Source organism: Neodiprion virginianus, chromosome 1 (assembly GCF_021901495.1).
Source record: "Neodiprion virginianus isolate iyNeoVirg1 chromosome 1, iyNeoVirg1.1, whole genome shotgun sequence".
In the NCBI taxonomy this organism is placed as follows: Eukaryota; Metazoa; Arthropoda; class Insecta; order Hymenoptera; family Diprionidae; genus Neodiprion; species Neodiprion virginianus.
Genome location: NC_060877.1, coordinates 20008455 through 20032157, shown reverse-complemented (window position 1 = coordinate 20032157; position 23703 = coordinate 20008455). Strand labels below are relative to the sequence as shown.

Here is a 23703-nt window from a genome sequence, read left to right as displayed (position 1 = left end):
AATTTATTCAGGTTTACAGGCGAGATTTAGTGAAATTAATAATCTAGCAGAACATGCTCCTTGTGCTGCTCATTCCATGAATTGGGTTGGAGTCCACGTCTGAAGCGGCTTGTTTCTTCCACACAGTGCAAACTTTGTATAATTTTTTTACTGCATCGACACATCGCTGGGATATTCTGCAGTCACATACTGGAAAAAGAATTGCATTGAAATCTCTATTTGCAACCACATGGTCAGCTCGTCATGAAGCAGTTCAGATAGTTAATCGACACTTTGGCGAATTAATCGAGACTTTGATTATTCTTGAAGAAGACACCAAACAAAATGCAATCACGAGATAAGAAGCTAAAGGTATTCGAAATAGTTCGGTACCGTTGACGAAATAATATAAATTTGGAAAAAAAAATAAAAATAATGATTCGGTACGATCCACTCCAGAATCGTCACTGCTAAAATTTGCATGGATTGCACCATACCATTTTATACAATTCTGTGAATCCATATACCTATTCATACTCGTGATTTTGTATCTATCATTATTGACGTATATTTGATCACATACGTCCTTTGACATGAGTTCACAAGCCTAGATGTACCATTTGTGTTGCTCCATGTATCCACCGATACAAAATTACACACAATTTGTTTGCCGGAACTTTTATTATTCTATCTTCTCAAGAATGATCGTGTGACAGAATTTTTTCCCAGTACACATTGCCATCGGCATGAAATGGGTGAGAAATTGCATGTGAGTGATGCTGAATCTCTGAATAAACTGATCGTAGAAAAAAAATTATACGAAATTTGAGGATAAAACAATTGAATGATTTTTGGCATTGTTTTCAAGAATGGATTCTTAGATGTAACTATCTTTTTTGCTTTCAATATTACTGATTTGAAGATCTTTATACATGAGAGAATTTCGACGGAATTAAAGTAATCAAAAAAATCATAAATCCTACCGCTGTCAGCATGAAAAATATTGCTGCTCAAACTATAGAAGATCAACACTTACCAGATAATGGATCTGGCGGGTTAAAACTACGAAGCACTAGTCCTGAAAGTCGAGACTCACCAGGTAAAAGACTTGGAGAGCTGGAATTACGGAGCGTTAGTCCTAAAAGTAAAAACTTACCAGGTAAAGAACCTGGTGGGCCCTTTTAACCAAACAAAAATTTGAGAACAAAATTGATAAAAATACATATATCAATTAAAATAAATGGCCGTCTACGTCCTAATTGGCATAAGTAGTGCATCACAACGCGTGTACTCACATACGTACCATACTTGCTTAACAATGGATAGTGTGCTCCAGCAAAGACACATTAATTTTTGTAGTTAGATTTGATTGTTTTGAAACTGAACAATAGACTAGGACCCGGGTAATATATGAATAGGCAAGCCTGTCTGTAATAACACTGTGGAGATTTCAAGCCATACTTTGTATGGAGATCTGACGGAAGGACTCTCATTGACTGTACCTAGGTACACTCTAGTGCGTATCACAGTCATAAGATGTCATACATGAAATGAGCATGAGATATGCTCATAACACAGTTTGGAATTGTTGAACAGATTAATGAATCACTTTACAGTTGTTGGAATCTAAATAAAAACGTATTAAGGCTCTTGTAAGGTATATGATTCAAATAAAAGTTTTTATTTGTACGATTTCATGTAAATGATGTAGATTTATTATTTATAAATTGAATATCATATAAGGGTTGAGATAATCAGCGTCCTGAGAAACTTAAGTCACAATGAACCTAAGTTTATTAAAATAATTGTACTTTCCGCAAGCGTTATGAATTCCTATTCAAAATTAAAATGGTGGCATATCGGTAACACAACTATACATAATTGAACGTGAAGGAACATTTGGTGTGGCTATTTTTATTATTAGTCCAATTGATTATCTGTTCGTTATTCATTACACAATACTAAACTCTTAAGTGAATTATTTTTAAGATGTTGGGAATGTATTAATTGAAAACTGGAGCACACACATACTATGTATGATGACACATCGCCATGTAGAGTACGGAATGGAACCTATCTACGAATGTTGAGAACACACGACTGAGATAAGCAGTAAACCGTACATCAACTTATCCAAGCAATTGGTAAACTATATAGCATCAGGTTCCATGTAGCATCGTCGAAGTTATTGTGTCTGATATGTTTGACCTTTCACTATGATGCATAACTTATCTCGTCAGCAGCGCCAAAAGATTTTATTATGTGAAAAACTGTCATGCCTATGACAAATACTTTTTATGGTAGTACTTTAAGAAAATTTTGACTTCAAATTTGATATTTTTGAATACTCTCCGATTTATTGGTCAGCACATTCATAGTTTATTATATGCTTTCTGCAAAGAACTTAATTTAACAATGAGAAGAGAAGAAGCATATCATAGGTTACACAGAATCGTGTATTCTAACATTCATAAGCTTGGTTAACAATTCATCACGAATCCAAGTAATATTGTATTATAATATTATTAGTATTAATATCCAAGTATGAACATAACTATTAGCTAAGCTCAAGTCTTCTGGTTAGAAATGCAATGATTTTTGTAGGTTAGAGGGAAATGTAGGAAAATTGTGGGGGAAATGTGAAAACTTCAAACTGACTGGTTCAATAACAGCACCAAGTCATATTTCCCTTTACTTTTTCAAATGTGCCTTCCTTTGCTCTCACTAGTATGTATTATGGAATTTTTTTCAAAAACGGCCGATGTTGGGAAATGCTGCGAACAGTGGTGTCGTGGCGGCTGGTTGATGATCTCCAATACTTTTGAGTAAGTTTCCTTGTAGTAGACTGTCCAGTGCTTTTTGTACAGTTGGATCATTAAGCAGCGGCGACGGAGTTACTCCAGAATTTGGGGCTGCCGTAGTTGGTGCGGGTGTTGGAGCTGCTGGCATAATACAATGCATTTACAAGTTTTATAATTCATCGTTAGGAACAAATGTTGACTACTAGATATCTTAGTTCTACCTATAATATATGTTAAGAGAAGAGAAAACAATAATTCACTTGCAATTGTATACGGAGAAAAATATACTATAGAAGCTGCAATAAAAATACCATAGGCAGTTGATTGAACAGAGAAAAGATAACGAAACCTACTGTACTGATGTTAGTGTGTTCAATCAGAGTATTGTACAAGCCAAGATGAACAAATCAAAATAATTCAATACGAAAATCAGAAAATACATCGACAGAAGTCTAACATTTGTTATAAAGCAGTCTTTTGCTAATAGGAAGCTCGAGTTCATTGAAAGATTGTTTTCCAGTGGGGGTACTTTTCATATGCTTAGCCGGCTATGTTCTCTGGATCAAAAACGACCACTAAATTCTTATATTTTCCAATTTGTTTTGATACATACAACTCATTCGATGCAATGACATGTTTACTTCAATGAAATAATGTTTATCAAAATTTGAAGGGCAAACTGTGATCATCAGGGATGAATAGGATCAGCTGTCTGGGTACTTGCTCAAATTCTAAATATTGATACCCGAATTCATCCGATCATAGTATAACCAAGAGAGTTTTAGTATAGTTCAGCAAGAAGTTATACTAAAATGTTCAATGATATACTAGATCTAAGAATCAGTCGAGTCTCGCGAACAAGTGAGTCAATCTGACTGACTGTCGTTTGAACACTGCAAAACATAGTTTTAATGTGAGTAAAATAACATCCGATTTCCGATTCAGGTACTGATTTTGGATTTACGAAAACTATACCTAACCAATACTAACAATAAAACCATTGATTAGTTTCCAAAATCTAGTATTAAAATTGAATAAATCTCAAGAACTTGTTCGATAAGACAAATCAACGGACGACCACGGGAATCGAATCAGAGATCCGTGGAAGCCTATTCGTGGACTTATACCCACTAGACCATCAGGCATTCTTACCGCTGTTGCGTCCACCTTCCTCATCTTTTGAGTTCAGTATTATTATTGTACTGTGATAGTAGAGAGATCTGTTATTGACTTCAAGTACACTCTTTCATTTAGGCAGCATCATATGCACTTTCGGCCTTTTTCTTGCTTGGAAGGTTAAGTTGGCCAACGCAAAGAATGTTGAAGGCATGCATCCGTGGTCTATGGTACGAAATATTGATGACTAGTGTGTCGTATCAAATGTTATTTATTTTATCATCCACGAGGAAACATATATGTTGCTTTGCGTTGGGCAACCTCACTGTCAAAGCAATAAAAAGGTAAAAATGCATATGACGTCGCCTAAACGAAAAGGCATGCTTGAAGTCAAGAACGGATCCTAATTAAGAACCTTACCTCTGAACGTATATACTGGCACCACAAGCCATGTAGAGAACAATGAATACAGCAGTTGTGATCCAAACATCATGGCGTAAGCTTAGTAAATCTGAGTCTTATTACACTGGTAATAAGGTTTTTTTTTACCAATAGCTTTTGATTACTGATAACAAGGGCTGTATTAGCATATACGATAACTGTAATAGAATGCAACTATACGTAAGCACAGAAGTAGTAGTCATTAATCAGTTGATTTCTATCAATGCATGTAAGCTGTACGCAGTGTGCATTCCATTAGTGAAATAAAATGAACTCCTGTTCAAATCATTTGGAATGTATATCAAAATGTGAAATCAAAATCACTTAAGAATTTCTGTTAAAGGACTAGAACACAGTTGTAAATTTGATCATTTAGACATCCTGTCAGTACACTGTTTCAATATTACCTGTCAAAAAACAGTTTATAACAAAAGTAGATCTGCAGAAGAAATTACTTGTACCCCAGTTTGCTGGTGTGACTGGTGCTGGAGCTGGAACAGGGCTGGGAACGGCTCCCGGAATTAGATTCGGTTTGTTACTGTTCAAGATGTTCAGAATTCTAGATTGAAGTTCGGCCTGCTTTGGGTCGCTTGCAACAGGTGAGGCAGACGTAAGATCTTTTGCATCTCCAAGTTCAATTTGGACCTGCTCTTCACGTTTCATTTCCAAGTACTTTAAAACTCTATCATACTGTAGAACAGTTAGCTGCCGGTTATCTGCTAACATGTTCAGTAAAACTTGTACAGCATCAGGATGACGATCTGTTGCACGCGGCACGTTTATTGGTACAGAGCGTGAACTGCCTGCTCTGTAGTTCGTGAAATCATGATTTATCAAAGCAATCGCATCTTCGACGGGCATATTTCTATGTTCTGAAAAAAAATTTTTTAAAGATGCTAAAAATACCAGAACGCATAAATTTTTTGTAATATTTTTAAATCTCAATATAAATGTCAATAAGCACGATTCGCTAATCCATATCTTGCAGCTTTGATAAAATACTAAAATTGCTTCTATCAGCATTGTGGCAATTGAAATATCGCTAGTGGATGCAGAAGCAATATTTGGTATCAAATCTTGTCATAGAAATTATCCGAGAGAAAAACGTAGATACATAAATATTAAATTATTCCGAAAATTGACAGTAAGTAATGACTCTTCATTCCTTCACTATGAGGTGTAAACTTTTTCGCCGGTATGTCAACAGAGTGCACTTTATCAACTTGTGGTAGACAGCCAACGCTGAAAATGTTCTATTACGCAGTCATTAGAATTGAATACATCACTTCCATGTTAGGTGACAAGAAGACTCTCCAAGGGGTGTCTCAAGGGAGCTAATAAGGTGTCAATACACTCGAAATTGTTTCGTAATTTCCGGAATCACTTAGCGATCTCCAGAATCAATTAGTAATTTTCGAAATCACACTGAAATCTATAATACTAAAATAAAAATATGTATTAATAATGATCAAAGTAATCATTGGTAGTCATGAGCAATCATTTAGGATTATTTACTTGATATTATTGTTTTTTCTTTTTTGCCGATAACTGGCTCGCTCAAACATTATATCGGAGTTTTGTAAACAAAAAGCTGAGAATTCTTGTAGATATTTTAATAAATTGTGGTCTTGAAAAATCACATGAAATCATGCGAACTTCTGGAAATCACGTAATCAAAGTGGATGTTTATTTTTCAAGTAATCTGTCGTCATTTTTCGTAATCCTTCGTGATCTCTTGTAATCGCTCTATCAAATGTAAGGAATCACGAAATCCGTAATCATCGTGTCAATGTTTGCCCCTGTGAAAACTCCTTGGGATGCTCAAATCGCTGACAAACGGGTTTCGATTCTTTTCAAATACGTTGTATAATGACCCAACCCTATTACCAGGCTACCGACATTCCCAACAACGCTCCCTGATTTTCGAGAAAATTGATTGCGAAGTTTGGCGCATCCTTTATATAATGTATATCCGTAACCGTCGCAAGCTTTCAAGTCAACGAACGCAGCGTAGTATAATCCAGGAATTATAGCCCGAATATGACCATTTCGCTACGTCATACCGATTTTTGTAATGGTAGATTTCACAATAACATATCGGAATCCGTGATTATTTTTTGTAACCGCTTCCTGACCACCGGTCCATATTTGGAACAAGAATTTAAAAAAATTCTACCCGCGCGAATATATAGTAGAAAGTATACTACCGCGTTCTGTTGATACTCATCACGATTTTGCGGGAAGCGATGATTTGGTTATCTAAACACTGTTTGAGCACTCTGAACTTCTCCAATTTGAATTTCTCCACTATCTCATAATTTGTGTGTGTATATTTTACCCGTACAAGTAGGAACAAATAGGTAAAAGAAGAATTGTTCCAAATTCGGAACAACGGCAGATCAAGATTAGTACAATACAAATTTCAATTATGATATTTTTAGCTTGGCAAATGTTCAATAATAATAACATAAAATATGTTTGCACGCAATTATGATGATACATCTGAATAAAAAATCCCACATGAATTATACTTTAGTTTTTTTATCGAATTTATTCAGCTCATGCAATCAACTCGAAGGGTTACTCGAGCAAGTACGAGGGCTGTTCAAATCCCACCTGAAGATTCGGAAAACAGTGACGCTGAAGAAAGTGACGATGATTACTCAGATGAGACTCGGAGGCAAAATGATTGTTCCACCTCGGGTACGACAAATAACTCGCAGCGCGTAAGCGCTGTATTTTATAATCATTCCAATGCACGAAGTAGAGAAGAGGGAGCAACGCTCGGAGTAAAGTTTTTTTTTGAAATTGGCCTGAGAATTTTATGTTTGGTCAAAAATTAAGTTTCTCCATAAATAATTCCAAGAAATTTTATTGTTCTAAACATCTTCCAAAAAATGTTAGAAAAGATTTTTTTCGAAAAAATGAAATTTTCAAAAAAAAAAAAAAAAAGAATATAGGAAAAAAAAATACTTTTGAGGAGAAATAATTGTTTTTCAATTCTGAGCTGAAGACCCACTTTGCCTCAGTTTCTCCCATCTATGCGGTCTTATCGGAATTTTTGATGAAGTATTGGCTCATCGTCAAGATAGTTACAGATCTTCTTCCCACAACAAATGCGCTATATATCACAAAAGAATTTTCAAATATTTTTTTAGGCGAGGAAGATTCTGATGACGATAGTCAAGAGGCCGAACCTGCAGATGACGATTGTGAAACGAGTAAGAGGTCTAAAGCAGCCATACCCAAGTGGAGAGTAGTATCTCCAGAAGAAGGTGAAACAGAGGTGCTTGCTTCGATACCAGACAGAACTTTACTGGTCGATGTCGAGGAACCAGTCGACTACTTTAGACACTTTTTTGACAAAGAGTTGCGCCTAAATATTGCCGATCAATCTAATCTGTACGCGACTCAAAAAAATCCGATACATTCATTGAATACCAACCTGAATGAAATTGAACAATTCATTGGTACTTGTATGTTCATGTCGATATATCGCTTGCCCCCAAACTGATATGTTTTAGAATAATGAGACGCGCGTTGATCAAGTAGTCAATGTATTTTCTGATAACCGATGGAGAGAACTGAAAAGAAACCTTCACCCAAAACGCGATCATTTATTCAAAATACGCCCGTTCATCGATACACTTCTAATCAAATTTCAAAATCTCTCAAAGCCACAAATATTATGCGTTGACGAACACATCGTTCCAACTAAAGCAAGGTCAATGCTGAAACAATACAACCCACAAAAGCCTTATAAATGGGGATTCAAAATATTCGTCTTGTGCGATGCAAATGGGATTACATACAATTTCGAAATATACTGTGGGAAATCCACAACAGCTGTAGACATTCCTGGTCTAGAAGCAAGTTCCAGTGTTGTAATTCGATTAGGCAAAGTTATACAGCGAGACGATAATCGTTTATTATAATATTATAACTGATTTGGCTCGATAGGATTGTTTGTAAAACTGAAAGAGTTAGGTATCGGTGCTCTTGGAACTATCAGGATAGATGGTTTTCCAGGCCTGACATTCTCTACTGATAAAGAATTTAAAAAACGAGGTACAGGTTCTCACGAAGAGAAAGAATGTATAGTGAACGTTGTGACAGTCAGAGCAGTGAAATGGTTCGACAATAGAGGTGTTTCACTCACGTCAGCATTTCAAAGTGCACAGCCGGTCGAAAACGTTAGGCGATTCGATCGCGGAAAAAAAGCAACGATAAGTATTGCTTGGCCCAGAATAGTCAGAGCTTATAATCATATGGGATGCGTAGATCTCTTGGACAGGACCGGACGTATATTATCGAATCCGCATCAAGACGAGTAAATATTACTTGTGGTTTTTTTTTCACTTCATTGACATGGCTGTCGTGAACGCTTGGCTTTTGTACTGAAATTTTTGTGTCACGAAACAAATCAATATAAAAGATCAGCTGACTACCATCAAATTTCGAATAGCAGTGGCACAAGCGTTATGCTTGCAAAAAAAAAATTTCTCGAAAAAAGGGGGAGGCCTAAAGCAAGTGAAGCCGAAAGTAATAAGAGAAGATATCCTACAACTCCAGCTCCAGAGATTTCTGTGCGTCTTGAAGCACTAGGTCATTGGCCAAAAATTAAGAATAAAAGGCACAGGTGTAAGTTTTGTGCCAATAAAGCACAAGTTTACTGCCAGAAATGTAAAGTATACTTATGCCTAAATCAAAGCAGTAACTGCTTCGTGGAATTTCATACATCAATCCGACTTTAATCAATTATAATTGACAACTAATAATTATTAGTTAGTATAAAAACTATTGGTTTTTCTTGCCTTGACCAGGTAATCTGTAATCGTTGGCATCTAATTTTCTAAAAACTTGTTATTTATCGATATAGTATAATGTATAAGTATTTATTATGGTTCCACGTGTGGAATAAAGTTGAAATAAGCGAAAATAAACGTTGCGTTAACTGATAAAAAACAAGATTAATTTTTTTTACTTTTCTAATCCTTATGAGCCGTTGTTCCAAATTTGGAACTTTTTTTTCGTCCAAAAAATCTGAAAAAAATTAAGTCACTATTCTATAAGATTTCTATAAGGTTAATGTAGGGTAATGCCTCACGGAGCCAGGCGGAGACCTCGGGGGTGAGAAAAACCTAGATTCTTGCTAATCGCACCCTAATAAACCACTTAAGACAATAAAATATTTGCCAACATTTTGTTACAGTCTACATTACTTGCCGCTTGGCCTATAAGGAGGTATTCTCGTTTAGAGGCCTAAATTTCGGGCATTTTTAGCGGATTTGGTAAAAAGAAAAATGTATTGTCACCATCTATTTTTTTTAGTCTTTTTTCTTGACGTTTAAGAAATTACAACGAAATTTTCGTTTGAAAAAAATAAGAATTCAGAAAGTGATAAACCTCCAAACATGCAGCCAAAAAAACAACGGGTTTAGATGGTTGACATGATTCCAGTGCTCCCATTCATTCACAACAGAAATAAAACTAATTTTCTTGATTACTAAGCGTGTCATTATGACTAGCACCGAAGAGAAAAAAATAAAAAATTTAGAAATGTCGACTGCCTAAAGAAAAAGTTAATTTATTACTTTTTATTTTCCGATATTGTAATTTAAAAAAACATAAATAATAATCAGTTCGCAATTCCCGATGTCCGGGTTAAAGAGGGATGTATACTAAGATCCATACCAAGTTTGAAGTCAATCAGTTGAGTAGAACTCAAGATTTTATGTCAACCAAATTTAGAAATTTAGTTTCGAGTTAAACGTGTTTAAAGTTTTAACTTCGGTTTTGAAGATGACTTTTGTGTCAGATGAAATGGAAATTTTTCTTACTCTTGATCGGCGGTTCGTGGGATATATAGAAGACTTTTTGTGGCAATCGCAGCTGCCTCATAGGCTGATCTTTTTAACCTTGAACTCGACTCTTTTAAAGCGCACACCGTGCATTTTTTCACACGAGTGCTCATAACTTTATCAACTTTTGAAAATTCGACATGGGCTTTGGGCCAAAGTATACTTAAACGATGTAGCTATAATCCGAAAAAACGATTTTCTTGCATTTCTAGACTAGAATACCCCTCACAGAAAACTAACATTATTTACTAACTTTTCATGAGTCAATCACATGTACGGATGGTGATTGTATCGTAGTGGAAAGTTTCGCAACCGCTTATATGTCCTGAAGTTCAGCCATGAAACATCGAAGCACGTAGCCGTGCGGCGCGCATTCCGGCGTACTATCCGTTCGCCCCGTGTACAAGTCTCGCTCTGTGTTAACTATTTCTTTTTTTTTTTTCTTTTTCGCAACTTATTTTAAACGAACATACAATCGACATTCCTCCCACGAATGCTGCTTTTTTGAATTACATACTCGCTAGAAATTATAGAAGTATAATATAATACCCTACTATATTATTTACAAATCCGGGTACTTGCTGCATATTGAACATTATTATACGGGAAATTGCTATGTTAATTTTTCATAGAAGTGCAATTTCACAGAAAAATTGAAAATTTTCTACCTCTGGCGTCCGGGTTGTTTTCGGAGAAATTCGTCCACGGCCTGCGACCGTTGATATTTCATTGTGACCACCTGTCCTAGACGGCGAGGTCTTTTGTTTGTGTACTTTCGAGGAGAGTTCGAACCAGCAAGAAGGAACGTTGCTCATCAGTTGAGCACGACATTCTGAAGAGTATTGACGTTTTGCAATGGAGATCGGTGAGAGTAGTTCGTTTGTGGACAGTGCATTAACACGCGAGGAAATCCAAAACTTGCTGGATGATGAAAAAATTGATTTGTTATGCTCTCCAACCACCAACAAAGAAAAGCAAGAATTGGCTGACGGAATATGTGTTAGATACAACGACTATCTTTGTTCGGGAACTCTGGTGGCAGATAGCGAAACTACCTTACTGTAATTTTTGTTACGAGTCTAATCTCAGATGTTTATTTTAACTCTATGGTAGTGACTAAAAAAAAAAAAAAAAAAACAAGAAGCTAGAGCTTCCCGTTCTTTTCGCCGATTCGTTGTACATTGAATATCAAGTATTTGTGTGTAAGATTAAAGACTATAAATAAAGGATTGTTCTAACAAATTATATACAGACCATCATTACCATTACCAATAACAATATGGTACCTGAGAAAGTTGTCGATTGAACATAATTTCATATTCGTGACACAGAGCTCGAAAATCAGTACACGCTCGGTATTAATCGGCAGAGAATTATTGAAGCGATTTTTCAATATGTACGGGAGTATGAGTTTCACCGAACAGGAAGTATTATTCTCCATAGAAAACGACGACAGCGTTGCTTTTGAAAGATGCAACGAAAAAACCACCGAAGTGCTATAAAAACCCGTACCAACGAAGAAAAGAAAGGTTGGCAAGAACACTACTTCCTCGGACTCTAACGAAGAAAAAGAGGTACAGACCTATGACAAAATTCTGTTTGCTACAAAAGTGAAGGCAGTACAGCTTGCAGAATTGCACCCGAAGTGATCCATCAAATCATTGCGGTCGAAATCTACGATGCTCTTGAAGGACAAATCACAACTAGCGAAATGGAAAGCTGACATCAAAAGAGGCGGTACACGCTTTGACAAACTGGAAGTAATTGATCGTTGTGTTTATGATCGGTTTATCGAGGCAAGGGAACAAAAAGCAGGCCTAGTGACGACTCGCATGCTCAAACAGTGGGCAATGGCGGCTGCTTTTCAATTTCTTAATGGGAATTTTGAATTCAAAGCTTCAGACGGTCGGGCGATTGACTTCAAAAAGAAACACAACATATCCCAACGGCATGGGACGAAATACATTAGTCAAAAAGACAACAACACACTCGAAGAACTGCTGGAGACTGCCTCCAAACATCAAGAACAAACGTCTAATATGATTAGCAATTTCGATCCAGATTATGTTATAAATACCGATCAAACGGGGTGTGAGTATCGGATTAGCAGGAAACGCACATTGTCACACCAAGGCGAAGAAGCCACCGAAATAGCTGTGGGACAGATAAATAAACTTACGCATTCCTATACGGTACAACACGCGCTCACTTTATCCGGAAAATTGCTGCCGAAGGTATTCATTTGTTTACAAGACGTTACCGGTAAATTTGGTCCGCGATTAAAAAAGAAGTGGACGAATTCATGTTGCGGTACAAAAATATTTATGTAATATCTACGAAATCAAGGAAGCTTCAATAGCACACATACGAAGAATTTTTAGACGAGATAATGGCGCCGTATGTGGAAACGAATCCATTTTGTACATCGTCGATTCGTGGGGTGGCCAAACATCTGCAGACTTGAATCAAATGAAATTCACAGACAAAGATGGACCCCAACGTGTACTTTGTCCGTAATACCTCCGATGTGCACACCATTTTGCCAGCCGTGTGACGTATATTTTTACCGGCAACAGTAAAAATTATATACGACATTTCCAAAACGCGCCGTACCTGCTGCTCCATGATAAGGAAATCACATCGAGAGAACACATGATCAAAATTCATTCTCTGATACACGACCAACTACGGGCTCCAGCGTACGAGATTATAATAAAGTAAGCATACTTTTTTTAGTAATCGATATTTTCGGTTGATCTGATGCGTACAACCGACATACTTCATGTTACACTTATTGTAAAAACAATTGTGATTTTTTAAGTAGATATGTAAATAATAAAGCATTATTACATTATACATGATAAATATTATTCCATTATTATATTATACTTCTATAATTTCTAGCGAGTATTTGATTGAAAAAAGCAGCATTCGTGGGAGAAATGTCGATTGTATGTTCGTTTAAAATAAGTTGCGAAAAAAAAGAAAAAAAAAAATAGTTAACACAGAGCGAGACTTGTACACGGGGCGCACGGATAGTACGCCGGAACGCGCGCCGCACGGCTACGCGCTTCGATGTTTCATGACTGAACTTCAGGACATATAAGCGGTTGCGAAACTTTCCACCCACAATATCTCTGGAACGGCTGCGTATCTGAGCTAAAGCCTTTAAAGTTTACTTAGTACGAGTCCCCACACTACCACCCTACCAAGTTACATCCCAAAACTCCTGGGCAATCTCCTGGTGTCTCCTCCATAGACATATCTATAGTATGATACCGCTCGGGAAGTTAGTAGTTTAATATAATCAATTTCTAAGGTATCTATGACAAGATTTGACAAAATTGGTCGCTCTACTGGGAGGTCAAATATTTGCCTATATTGACTACTGGTCAGAAGATGGGGTTATTGAGAAAATGTGAGAAGAATGGACTATCTCATAAAATAATGTAGACTGATATATTTTGCAAGATACGTAAAAATTGGACTATTTCATCTACATTGACTATAGTATCAATGAATTTAATTATAGTAATCTCAGGCAAACTAGCCCGTTCTTCACGAATTTCAAGAACGATCTTCAGTATTTTGCGACATAGCCGGTTCTTCACACATTTTTTGAAGTAGCCCCTTCTTTTCACCGATGATCAATTTGACGCATTATTGAAAGTATATACTAATGTGACATACTCATAGTAAATTTTGACGAAAAGTGGAATAGGCACATGTTAAAATAATGTCTCTCTAGACAATCAACCACAACGCTTTTGAAATATAAAAAAAAATTTGGTGGGTGATCTCTCCTGAAATTGAGAATTGAGAACATAATCATAAACGAGGAGAAAGTGATTCACAATACCTTGAGGTAGCCCGTGTAAGATATTGAGAGTGAGAGATCTGTGTTCTTGATTTATATGTGTGACCACAACAGCATACAAACATCCACGACTAGCAATATTTCCAAGAACACGACTCAATGGGACATCTTCGTTAGGAAATAATAAATCCACTGTAAGGCCAAGATTCTTCAACCTCATTTCTATCGCCTCCGCATACTCACTATAAATTTCATAAAAATAAATATAAATGGTGTTTAATTAATTGTTGAAGAATAAGTTTGCCGAATGTCAAGCATGGCCATTGTATTTTTTATACAGTACTTACGTCAAAACCTTGCTCACCACGATGATCTCACAATCGTTCTTTTCGGCTGCCACTGAGGATTGGTAATCAATTGAGCCAGACAGTGACCTGAAATATAAGATTGAAACAAGAACAAGTGATTTATGGTACTAAAATGCAATTGATAATTTAGATATAGTGGACTGTAATGATATCTTTAATGAGAAAACACTCAACATCCTGATAAGTTATGGCTTGTTCTATCCTTCACCCGTAAAAAATTGATAGGTTTAATTAGTTCGAAATTTCGTCCTTATCTAATGTGAAATGTATAATATGGCAGGGAAAATCGCCTACAGCTGAAATGTGATGACGGAGAATTCAACAAATTCGAATTTTCATGCAGTCTTGTGCCGTAACTCTTAAAAATTGATTCTTGAATTGCTGAATGCGTCTATAATTTTCTACTGCAAAGTAATCAAATCGGATGGGCAGGAAGCTAGAAGCAGGAAGATAGTCAGTCGTTTACCAATGTTAGGTACAGTGAAAGACAGATGGCAGCAAATTGTGGAGAAATGGGTAATAGGAGTGTGAGTGAAAGGTAGGCGGAGTGTACAGCGAGAAAGTAAGTGAGTAGTAAAGAGTTGACAGTGAAGGTAGTAAAGGCCGAATCACATAAAATTCCAGAAGCCATAAGCACAATGCAGAAACCATAGCGCATATGCTGTTGCAAAAGTCTAGTGAATAGTGCACTTGCGCTATGGTCTCTGCATTCTGCTTATGGCTTCTGAATTTTCAACCCACACAAAAATTCATAGACATATCACATGGTATAACACCAGACCAGCGCTGAACCGGCAGAAATTAAGCAACAAGTGATTATAATAATTTCGCCAGAAATGGACTAATATCAACACAAAAGTACGTAATTTTGCTAGGTATGAATCAGGGTATTGTACATAAAAACTATTTGCTAATGTACGATTCGACGCAATTATGAGCACGTATTTGATTATTTCACTTTTGTAATTATACATTATTTTGAGGTTAAACTGATTTTGTGTAAAAGTGAAGTAATTAAATAAATGCTTATAATTGAATCGAATCGTATATTAGCGAATAGTTTGTATCTATAATACATTTATTCACACGCAGCCAAAGTATGTACTTTTGTGTTAATATTAATCCAATTCCCGGCGAAATTGCTATCATTACGTGTTGCTTAATATCTATCGGCTCAACATTGGTCTGGTGTTATGCCACGTGATATGCCTATGGATTTTTGCGTGGGTTGAAAATTCAGACGCCATAAGCATAATGCAGAGACTATAGCGCATGCGCACTGTTCACTGAACGTTTGTAACAGCGCATGCGCTATAGCTTCTGCATTCGAGTTATGGCTTCTAGAATTTGATGTGCTTTGACCTTAAGAAGAGAGTAAGAAAAGCGTAAGAGAGCTAGGCATGTGTGTGTGTCAAGTGATAGAAATAGAAGAACGAGTAGATCTCACATGGATTTATTTAATCTTGCGGCCCTAATTTATCGGCATATTGTTAACGTACTATTATACAGAAATATATAATTTGTTTTTGCTCCCGACTCATGGGCTGAATTCAATATTTCCTCAGAGACATAATCTTCCGCTAGCTAGACCATTCTCTGTACGCACCGTTTCTCTAACAATTAGAAGTGGGATCACGAAAGGTTAAGGAGGGAGAAAAGTAGTATATCAGATTTTACAGACAGAGAAGTAAAAAGAAAAATCAAGAAAGTACGTGAAACAAAATACATAGAAGTGGCTAGAAAACATGATAAAGATGGCGTCCGAATAAGCGCGTTGACCGTTAATTTAGAATTTCGAAAAGAAGATGCCTGACGAATCAGATTTCGACCAGTTCACGCAGAGAGCGCTGAGTAGAGACAGTGCGCAGCACCACGGCAACCATGAGCGCAAAAGGATAATAATTACCTAACGTCCTTACCGACAGTACCAGCAGGCACAATCATGCAATAGGCTTCATCAATACCGACAGGAGCGCAAACACCCGCGGAAAGTCAAACCCCTTTGAGCAACAGCAAGTTGAGTCAAGTGCTGGGGGCAATGGCTACCATGTTACAAAATACGAAGATTCTAGAAGAAGTTCGTAATGAACGAAGAGGAACACAAGAAACTATGCACTATAATATAATGCGTAATTTGTCAAGCACAGACATTTCCAAGGGACCGAAACCCCAATTGAGGCACAAGCATGGATGAAACAGTTAGAAGCGACAGCGACACTACTTAGATGGACATGCGCTATAGTCCTTGAAACCGCAAAAATCATTTAACGAAAGCCGCGAAGATACCATTATCGACTGGACGAATTTTTAAGCTGCATTTACTGAAAAGTTTTTGCACGGGAAATCAATGATTAAGGAATGGCAGGAAATGACTGAAAGAGTACAAAATTCTAAAGAAGACACACGTCTGAATTTTTTTGATAAGTTACGACGATGTTGAGCACTGGAGCTATCGTTTGCAGAAATTAAAAATCAAGTTGCAGTAGCTTGTGGTCAAGAGACTTCAGCGATTTTATTCTCACGACGGAAACATGCGATGAAGATGCACTGTTACACAGCATCGTGGAATATGAACGAGTCACTTTAGACAGAAAACGCAGATCAGCATTAACGAAGGCCGCCTGGGTAGCAGCTACGCCAGGATCAGCCGGGATAGGAGGAGTAGTGAAGGAAAGTAAACCGAATACAAGTGTCTACGTCAAGTCACCAGAAACAGCGTGCCGCAAGGAAGGGTCCAAGGCAAACTGCTAGCGAAAATCAACGATTGTGTTATAACTGTAACGGTGTAGAGCATTTGCCAAAAATTGTAATAAATCATCTGTTAAGTGTTATGCGTGTGGAAAGAATGGGCATATTGCAAAAAATTGCACGAAACCGAAACCTATGTTGACAGATGAGGTTAAGAATGTTGAATGTGAGTCGAATGAAAGTAGTATTAATAAATATGTTAAATATATTTATGTAAATGAGTGTAGTCTCAAAGCTTTGATAGATACATGCAGTTCGGATTGCAGTATAAAAGCATCAGCAGTTATAAATGCAAGGTTTAATGTGATTAGACAGCCAAGTGAGTTAAGAGGATTTGGGAAAGTTGGAAATGTCGTCAAATCTTGCAGAGTAATCATAGTAAAGGTTGTGGTTGATGATGCATCAGCTCACGGAGTAACGTTTAGAATCGTACTGGACGATGTTCAACATTACGATGTAATACTAGGGCGCAATTTTACCGAGCTACCGCACATAATTTATTTCAAACTGAGAGATCAACTTTATTTCCAAGAACGCAAGGACGAACCAGCAATTTATCCAATCGCGGTGTCGAGTCAAAATAACGACCAGTGTAACACAGAAAAGAATGTAATACTCGGGTCTGGAACAATTCAATTTATTGAAGCGAAAATTAAAAGTACTGAAATTACATTACCGATTATAACTTTGGGGGAAGAAAGAATTGCTGTAAAAATGGACAGTAAGATAGGCGCTTCTATTGTGAAAATTGAGAGTATGCAGCGGCAGTCCCACGAGTTGAATCAGTCCGTTTAAACGAATTAACAATAGACCTAAGAATAGCTATGTCTGAACGAAACGAATTAGTTTAGCTGTTACACAAATATCGAATTTGTAAAATTTGCTAAAGATCTTACCGAGTTAGGATGTACAATTGTACATCGTTGGTAGAAATGGATATTCAGTTAAAACCCGAAAGTACCCCTGTTTATTCCAGACCATATAAAACCGGTATGACAGACCGTGAAATTGTAAAAAAGATAATTGGCGAGTGGAAAATGGCAGGAATTATTAGGGATACCACTTCACCATATGCGAGTGCACGCTTACTTGTCAAAAAGAAGATCGGAAATTACCGACTAGCTATCGATTACCGACGATCAAATGCCAATAGCCTACGTATTCATTATCCCTTAACAAACCTGGATGAGCGTCTTGAAGTATTACATAAAGCAACTGTATTTACTATTTTAGATTTAGCACACGGATACTCACACATCCCATTAAAGGAAGATGCCAAACAAAAAACAGCTTTCATCACCCCTGATGAAACGGGTGAATTTCAACGAGTCATGTTCGGACTAATCAACGGCTCATTTTACTTTGCCAAACTAATGAAACAAGTTTTTGGATCACATGACAATAAAATAGCCATCAGTTACTTTGATGACATGTTTTTATTTGCATCTTCTTGGAACGCGTTAATGAATAGGTTAGAAACTATTTTGCAACTATTGAAACAAGCCGGACTAACTGTGAGTATCAGTGAATGTAAATTTGAAATGGAAAAGTTTGAATATTTGGGATTTAATTTTGGCTAGCTTACAGATTAGATATAGAGTTACTAACGCTTGGTTGACACGTAATTACCACGGAATACCATGGAATGCTGGCAACAAATCTCACCGAAATGTACAGATTAAACGAAAAATCGTGAGAAATGCGTCTTATGCATACGTCTAATGGGAGGAAAAGAAAGCATGGCTGACAGAGATCCTCAATGATACAAAACTGGTCATTAATATGGAAGATTTGCACATCCTGCCCCCTGCATTGGGAAAATTGAAACATATAGAAGTAGCGCACTGCCGCGACTTAAACCACGGATGCATTCCATTGGAAAAAATCAAAAAAAAAAAATAATAATAATAAGGAGTGGCGTATTGGTATGACGACAGCCCTGAATACATCCTAGCATACAACTGCGTCTTCGAAAACATCTCGTGGCTGCAGAAGTGGTGTTTGAAGGAGTGCATCGGTTGTCTAGAGAAATCACTCCACCTGTACAATAAATTACATGGTTTAAGAGTAATGAGGTCGGAAGACATTGCATTTTCACTAAAAGAATTTACGTTCGCTTCAAACTCTAGCAATGAGGTGTGGAATAAACTGCCTGAGAATACGAAAATGTATGACATCGCCAGTTACCGCAGATACTACCTGTATTATATTGCAATTCACCTAAATGTGATAGTGATATATTGAATGGACTAAGTCCCCTAGTTGAAGACCGTCCACCCAAAAAATTTAGACAAAGCGTCGAGAAAAATACTCATAGAATTCATTATATCGGGCCCTTATCCTACATCCTACCGTACCTAAATTTTACATACTCATTGTGATTAAAGTTTGAAATTAAATGTATCTCAAGTAACTGGAATTAAAGCATTGGAAAGTCATTCGTTTTTATTAGATGAATCAATTATTTTACTGTAAAAACTTCCATATCTTTTTAACCAATTGAGTTTCGTGACTTTTTTTTTACGAAAATTTGCGGAAAAAGTAGCCGCATTTTATGATGAAACTTTGAGCCGAAAAAAAGTTGGGGAACGAGCTTAAAATCACGTTTTTCAGATTTTTTTTACCTGGACATCGAAATAGACTTTATCCCGCAAAACCATCGAAAAGTACATAAAATTACACAACTTTTGTCCTACTTGACTTTTTGGCCTGGACGTACAGTTTGGGAGCTACAGCGATGTGAAAAAAATAATTACAAATTTTGGATTTGGTGTAACTTGCAACTTGTAAAAGGTAGAATTTTTATTATTTAGGGGAATTTTTTTTTACAACCCATTAATTGACTAGACCAAGTTTGAGACAAATCGGAAGGAGTGTGGACAATAAATTGCACATTTCGTATGGAACTCCCCATATATATATATATATTCGTATATATATATGCAAGAAGGCGCTAATCGTGAAACCCGAACTTAGTACGGCACTGTTAGCGACTATGTGCGCATTGTAAGCATGGGCGGGGCTTGCGCACCTTCGATTTCTGCAAGTGTGACGCGTTTCCGGTCCCACGCGGTTGCAATAATCGAGGTCCTAGTGTAGTAAAGTCTGCGAGAAAGATGATGTTGATAAATTTGGCAAGGACTGTGCTATTTACTATTTAGGTAGCTACCTATGCAAAAGATTTCTCAAACACAACAACTCTGACTGTAGGGCACTGCTTATCAATCCGGATTCTCAAATGAGTACACTTGACGAACACCAAATTTTGACATTGTTGAAAACTTACAAAAATTGTCAATTGCATCATTGCCAAAAAGTTGTTTTCGAATCGATACGAGTTTGGGAATAAGCATTCAACATTTTCAATTTAGATCACATGCTTGTTAAGAACGTCGCGCAAATCCTTTATGGGATATTTAACAGTGGTCCTTCACTGAGATTATGTTCGCCAGAACATACTGAAATTTTTATTAAATCATATGCAACAATAAGATGCCATTGGGAAGCTCGATTTTACAGGAGAGTATCGGGTCCTAAAGAAGTGTTGCACGAGTACTCCAGATTTGTACGTTAACTTCTGTTCGAAATTACGTTGTTGTCGTTGTCGTTGTCGTTCATTCAAGTTTATATTACGGGGCATCATGCGGATTATTTCTAGTCACCACACTAAACGCCACGCGCCGACACGCCCCCTTGACTGTCACGTGCCCTCGTGATCATATTTTATCTGCGAAGGAAACTTTAGTTCATTCTGTGCTCCCTCGTTCTGACTGAACAACGTAACTACTAAGTGCCGGGTTTCCATATGTGTCATACCTCAGCACTCTACTGCTGCTCCCAAAACTACAACAATACGATTGTGATCAAATAAATTACAGAATTGTCAGATTTATCCAGATAACCAGTGGTTGAGCAGTATTTATGTACCTCTGTGCATCACAGTTGGTATCTTAACCAAAACACACAATAGTCTACCAGATAACTCAGTAGTCAACCATATGACTACAATAATTAACCATCCAAGTGGTCCTATTGGTACTATAACCAATGCACAAGTCAACCCACATTGACTTTTTGATTAACCATATAGCCCTTAGCTCTCTGGGCCAAGCAGAGCTATCGTCGCTATTACATCGCATCATCTCTGACTACATAAGTGAGGTAGGATCTTTGTGATTTGCGATTAATAAGCAGATTCATGGCTCATGTATAGTATACTCACTGGTAAACCAAACTTGTCACTCACTGTTATCACTGCTAACATCAGCGCCTTGTGACTGTTCATTACCACTACGAGTATTACAAGATTCAAGCTCCATGGGAACATTACTACTTGTTGGTTCCGTTGCCCTTTATGGCGTACAAACAATACCGGTCATGAATTAAAACGTCAACCACTTTGTATGGCCCTTGAAACTTAGCATCTAGCTGACAATTAGTTTGATTTCGCTCATGATACGCTATGAGAACGTAGTCTCCAACTGAGACTCTACGAACTTTGGATTAACCACTATCGAATAATTCTTCATCTTTTAAAGCGTTTTTATCAACAGAACTGGTCACCTACTCTTTGAATTCAAAAATATCCACTTTTTTCTCCTGTTGGTCGTCGATAACCGATAAAGAAAGGGGTCTTACAACCCTACCAATCAGTAGTTGTATCGGACTATGTTTAGTGGTAAGACTTACTGTATGGTTCAACGACAGCGGTATTTCATCGGATTCTCGCCCCGACTTTTCATCATTCAGTATCATTGTTGTTGGCATATTTTCAATAGTACTCACAACACGTTCGACCTCACCGTTAGCACGACTCGTTCTTGTAGCAACCAGATGCAGTTCGATACCATGTATCTTAACTCTCGAAAATCATTCTTTGCGAAACATCTAGCTTGATCCGCAATAATTCGAGATGGAGCACCAAATAAACTACCGCACTCTGGCAAGTCGTCATTGCGCTGCAAGTATCCATGCGTACCGTATGCCGCAAGAGTACGAACTTAGTAATCAAATCAATGAATACAGAAACATATTCGCTCAAATTATTTTTCACACTTAGTTAATCAGTAGTATCAATATAAATAGTATGCCATGGGAGACTGACTTGTCGGATCCAATAAATCTCAATTTGTATTTTGCCGGAACGAGATTTCGACAGCTTGCAAGTTATGCAATTTTCAACAAACTTGCGAACAAACTTTGGCATGTTAGGGAATCAAGTCGAACCTGCTCATATTGTGGTTTTCACTCTATCTTACCTTTCCCGGTGGTTAATCGATATAGTACAGCAGTAATTTGTGAAAATTTTGGAACAAATTGTCAAAGTTTTGTAACTGTTTCTGGCGACGAAAAATCCATCAACGCTTTCAATTTTCGTGGATTAGCTCGTATCTCACGAGCTGAGACCTCATATACCAAGTATTCCGGCTACACAGAATTTATTTAGAAGCATTCTAATTGTAAATCTTTCCAGCTACTGTGGCACATAATTAGCTGGAATCATCATGTCAGTTACTTAGCACACCGCAAAAGTGTTTACAAGCTTCCCAAGTGTCTTATTTATTGCCTTTTGAAAATCAAAAGGTGCATTCCGTAAACCAAAAGGCATAGTCAGATACTCAAATTTACTATTCGGGGTTCAATCGAATTCTCGTGAACAGGTAACTGATGGCAAGCAGATGCCATGTCCAAAAAGTTGTAAAATATTTTACTCCACTCGACCATTGTATCTGGTCATTTATGAGCGATAATGGATACCTATCGGCTACGGTATCGCTACTGAGCTCGCGATAATCCACGCATAACCGATCATAGCCATTTGTCTTTTTAACTAAAAGTAAAAGTGAAAGGTTTTATTGTACCGGCTGATAAAAGTTCTTCAATTTTATTGCGCACAACCTTTCATCTGGGCGAAGACCGCACGGTCTTCGACACTTCGTTGGGCAGTGCGATTGGGTTGTATCAGTCTTATCTCCAATTCGCCTGTACTAATACGTCCTGTAGGCGATCCCGTAACAAACGATGAAACGAATTCGTTTAATAACTTGACGAAGTTCAATCTGTCCGTACCAGCTACATCAGTATCAATTTCATCAAAATTGTCAACCCTATCGCCAACTTGACATATGTTGACATATTTTGTTCTTCTTAAACAAAAATTATCTTGCGACACTTTAGCTGTGAAACTCTGCGCAATTAAATCGCGAGCATTCAAGATATCATGACTAAGGCAGTCGTCTGGTACGACATGCGAAAGAATCCTTATGGCGTACTCGTCAATAGTCACTTAGGACAAAATCTGTAAGTTACTTACGATAAGAGACCTTCCAACACCAAGAAGAGTCACCAGCATTGAATACATTTGTCAGAAAATTTATTGGCTATCGATTCTTTTATCAGAGAGCATTCGGCACGAGAATTAAAACAAAATAGATACTTCTCACCACATTGCATTAATTGTGCATTGACAGATTCAATCGTGCAGATAGATGTCAATTTCATACTCTACAGCCTGCTTCGATGGTCCGCCGGCCGCATTGCTTTTGTCTTTGTTTTGAAATCGAGAAGTAATA

At 37.2% G+C, this 23703-nt stretch overlaps 1 protein-coding gene across 3 annotated transcripts in view; it reads right to left on the bottom strand.

Annotated features, from left to right (window-relative positions):
* Positions 1-1639: 1639 nt before the first annotated feature.
* Positions 1640-23703, bottom strand: part of LOC124298055 (PE-PGRS family protein PE_PGRS30) — a 34690-nt gene continuing 12626 nt past the window's right edge. For 2 of the 3 annotated variants that reach the window (XM_046749615.1, XM_046749634.1), the window contains 4 exons: positions 14363-14449; positions 14058-14257; positions 4799-5209; positions 1640-2921 (listed from right to left, as the gene is read on the bottom strand). In XM_046749615.1, coding sequence (XP_046605571.1) covers positions 2728-2921; positions 4799-5209; positions 14058-14257; positions 14363-14449 — 892 coding nt within the window. In that variant the 3' untranslated portion in view covers positions 1640-2727. The remainder of the gene's footprint in view (positions 2922-4798; positions 5210-14057; positions 14258-14362; positions 14450-23703) is intronic. The other variant, XM_046749624.1, reaches the window with a different exon arrangement.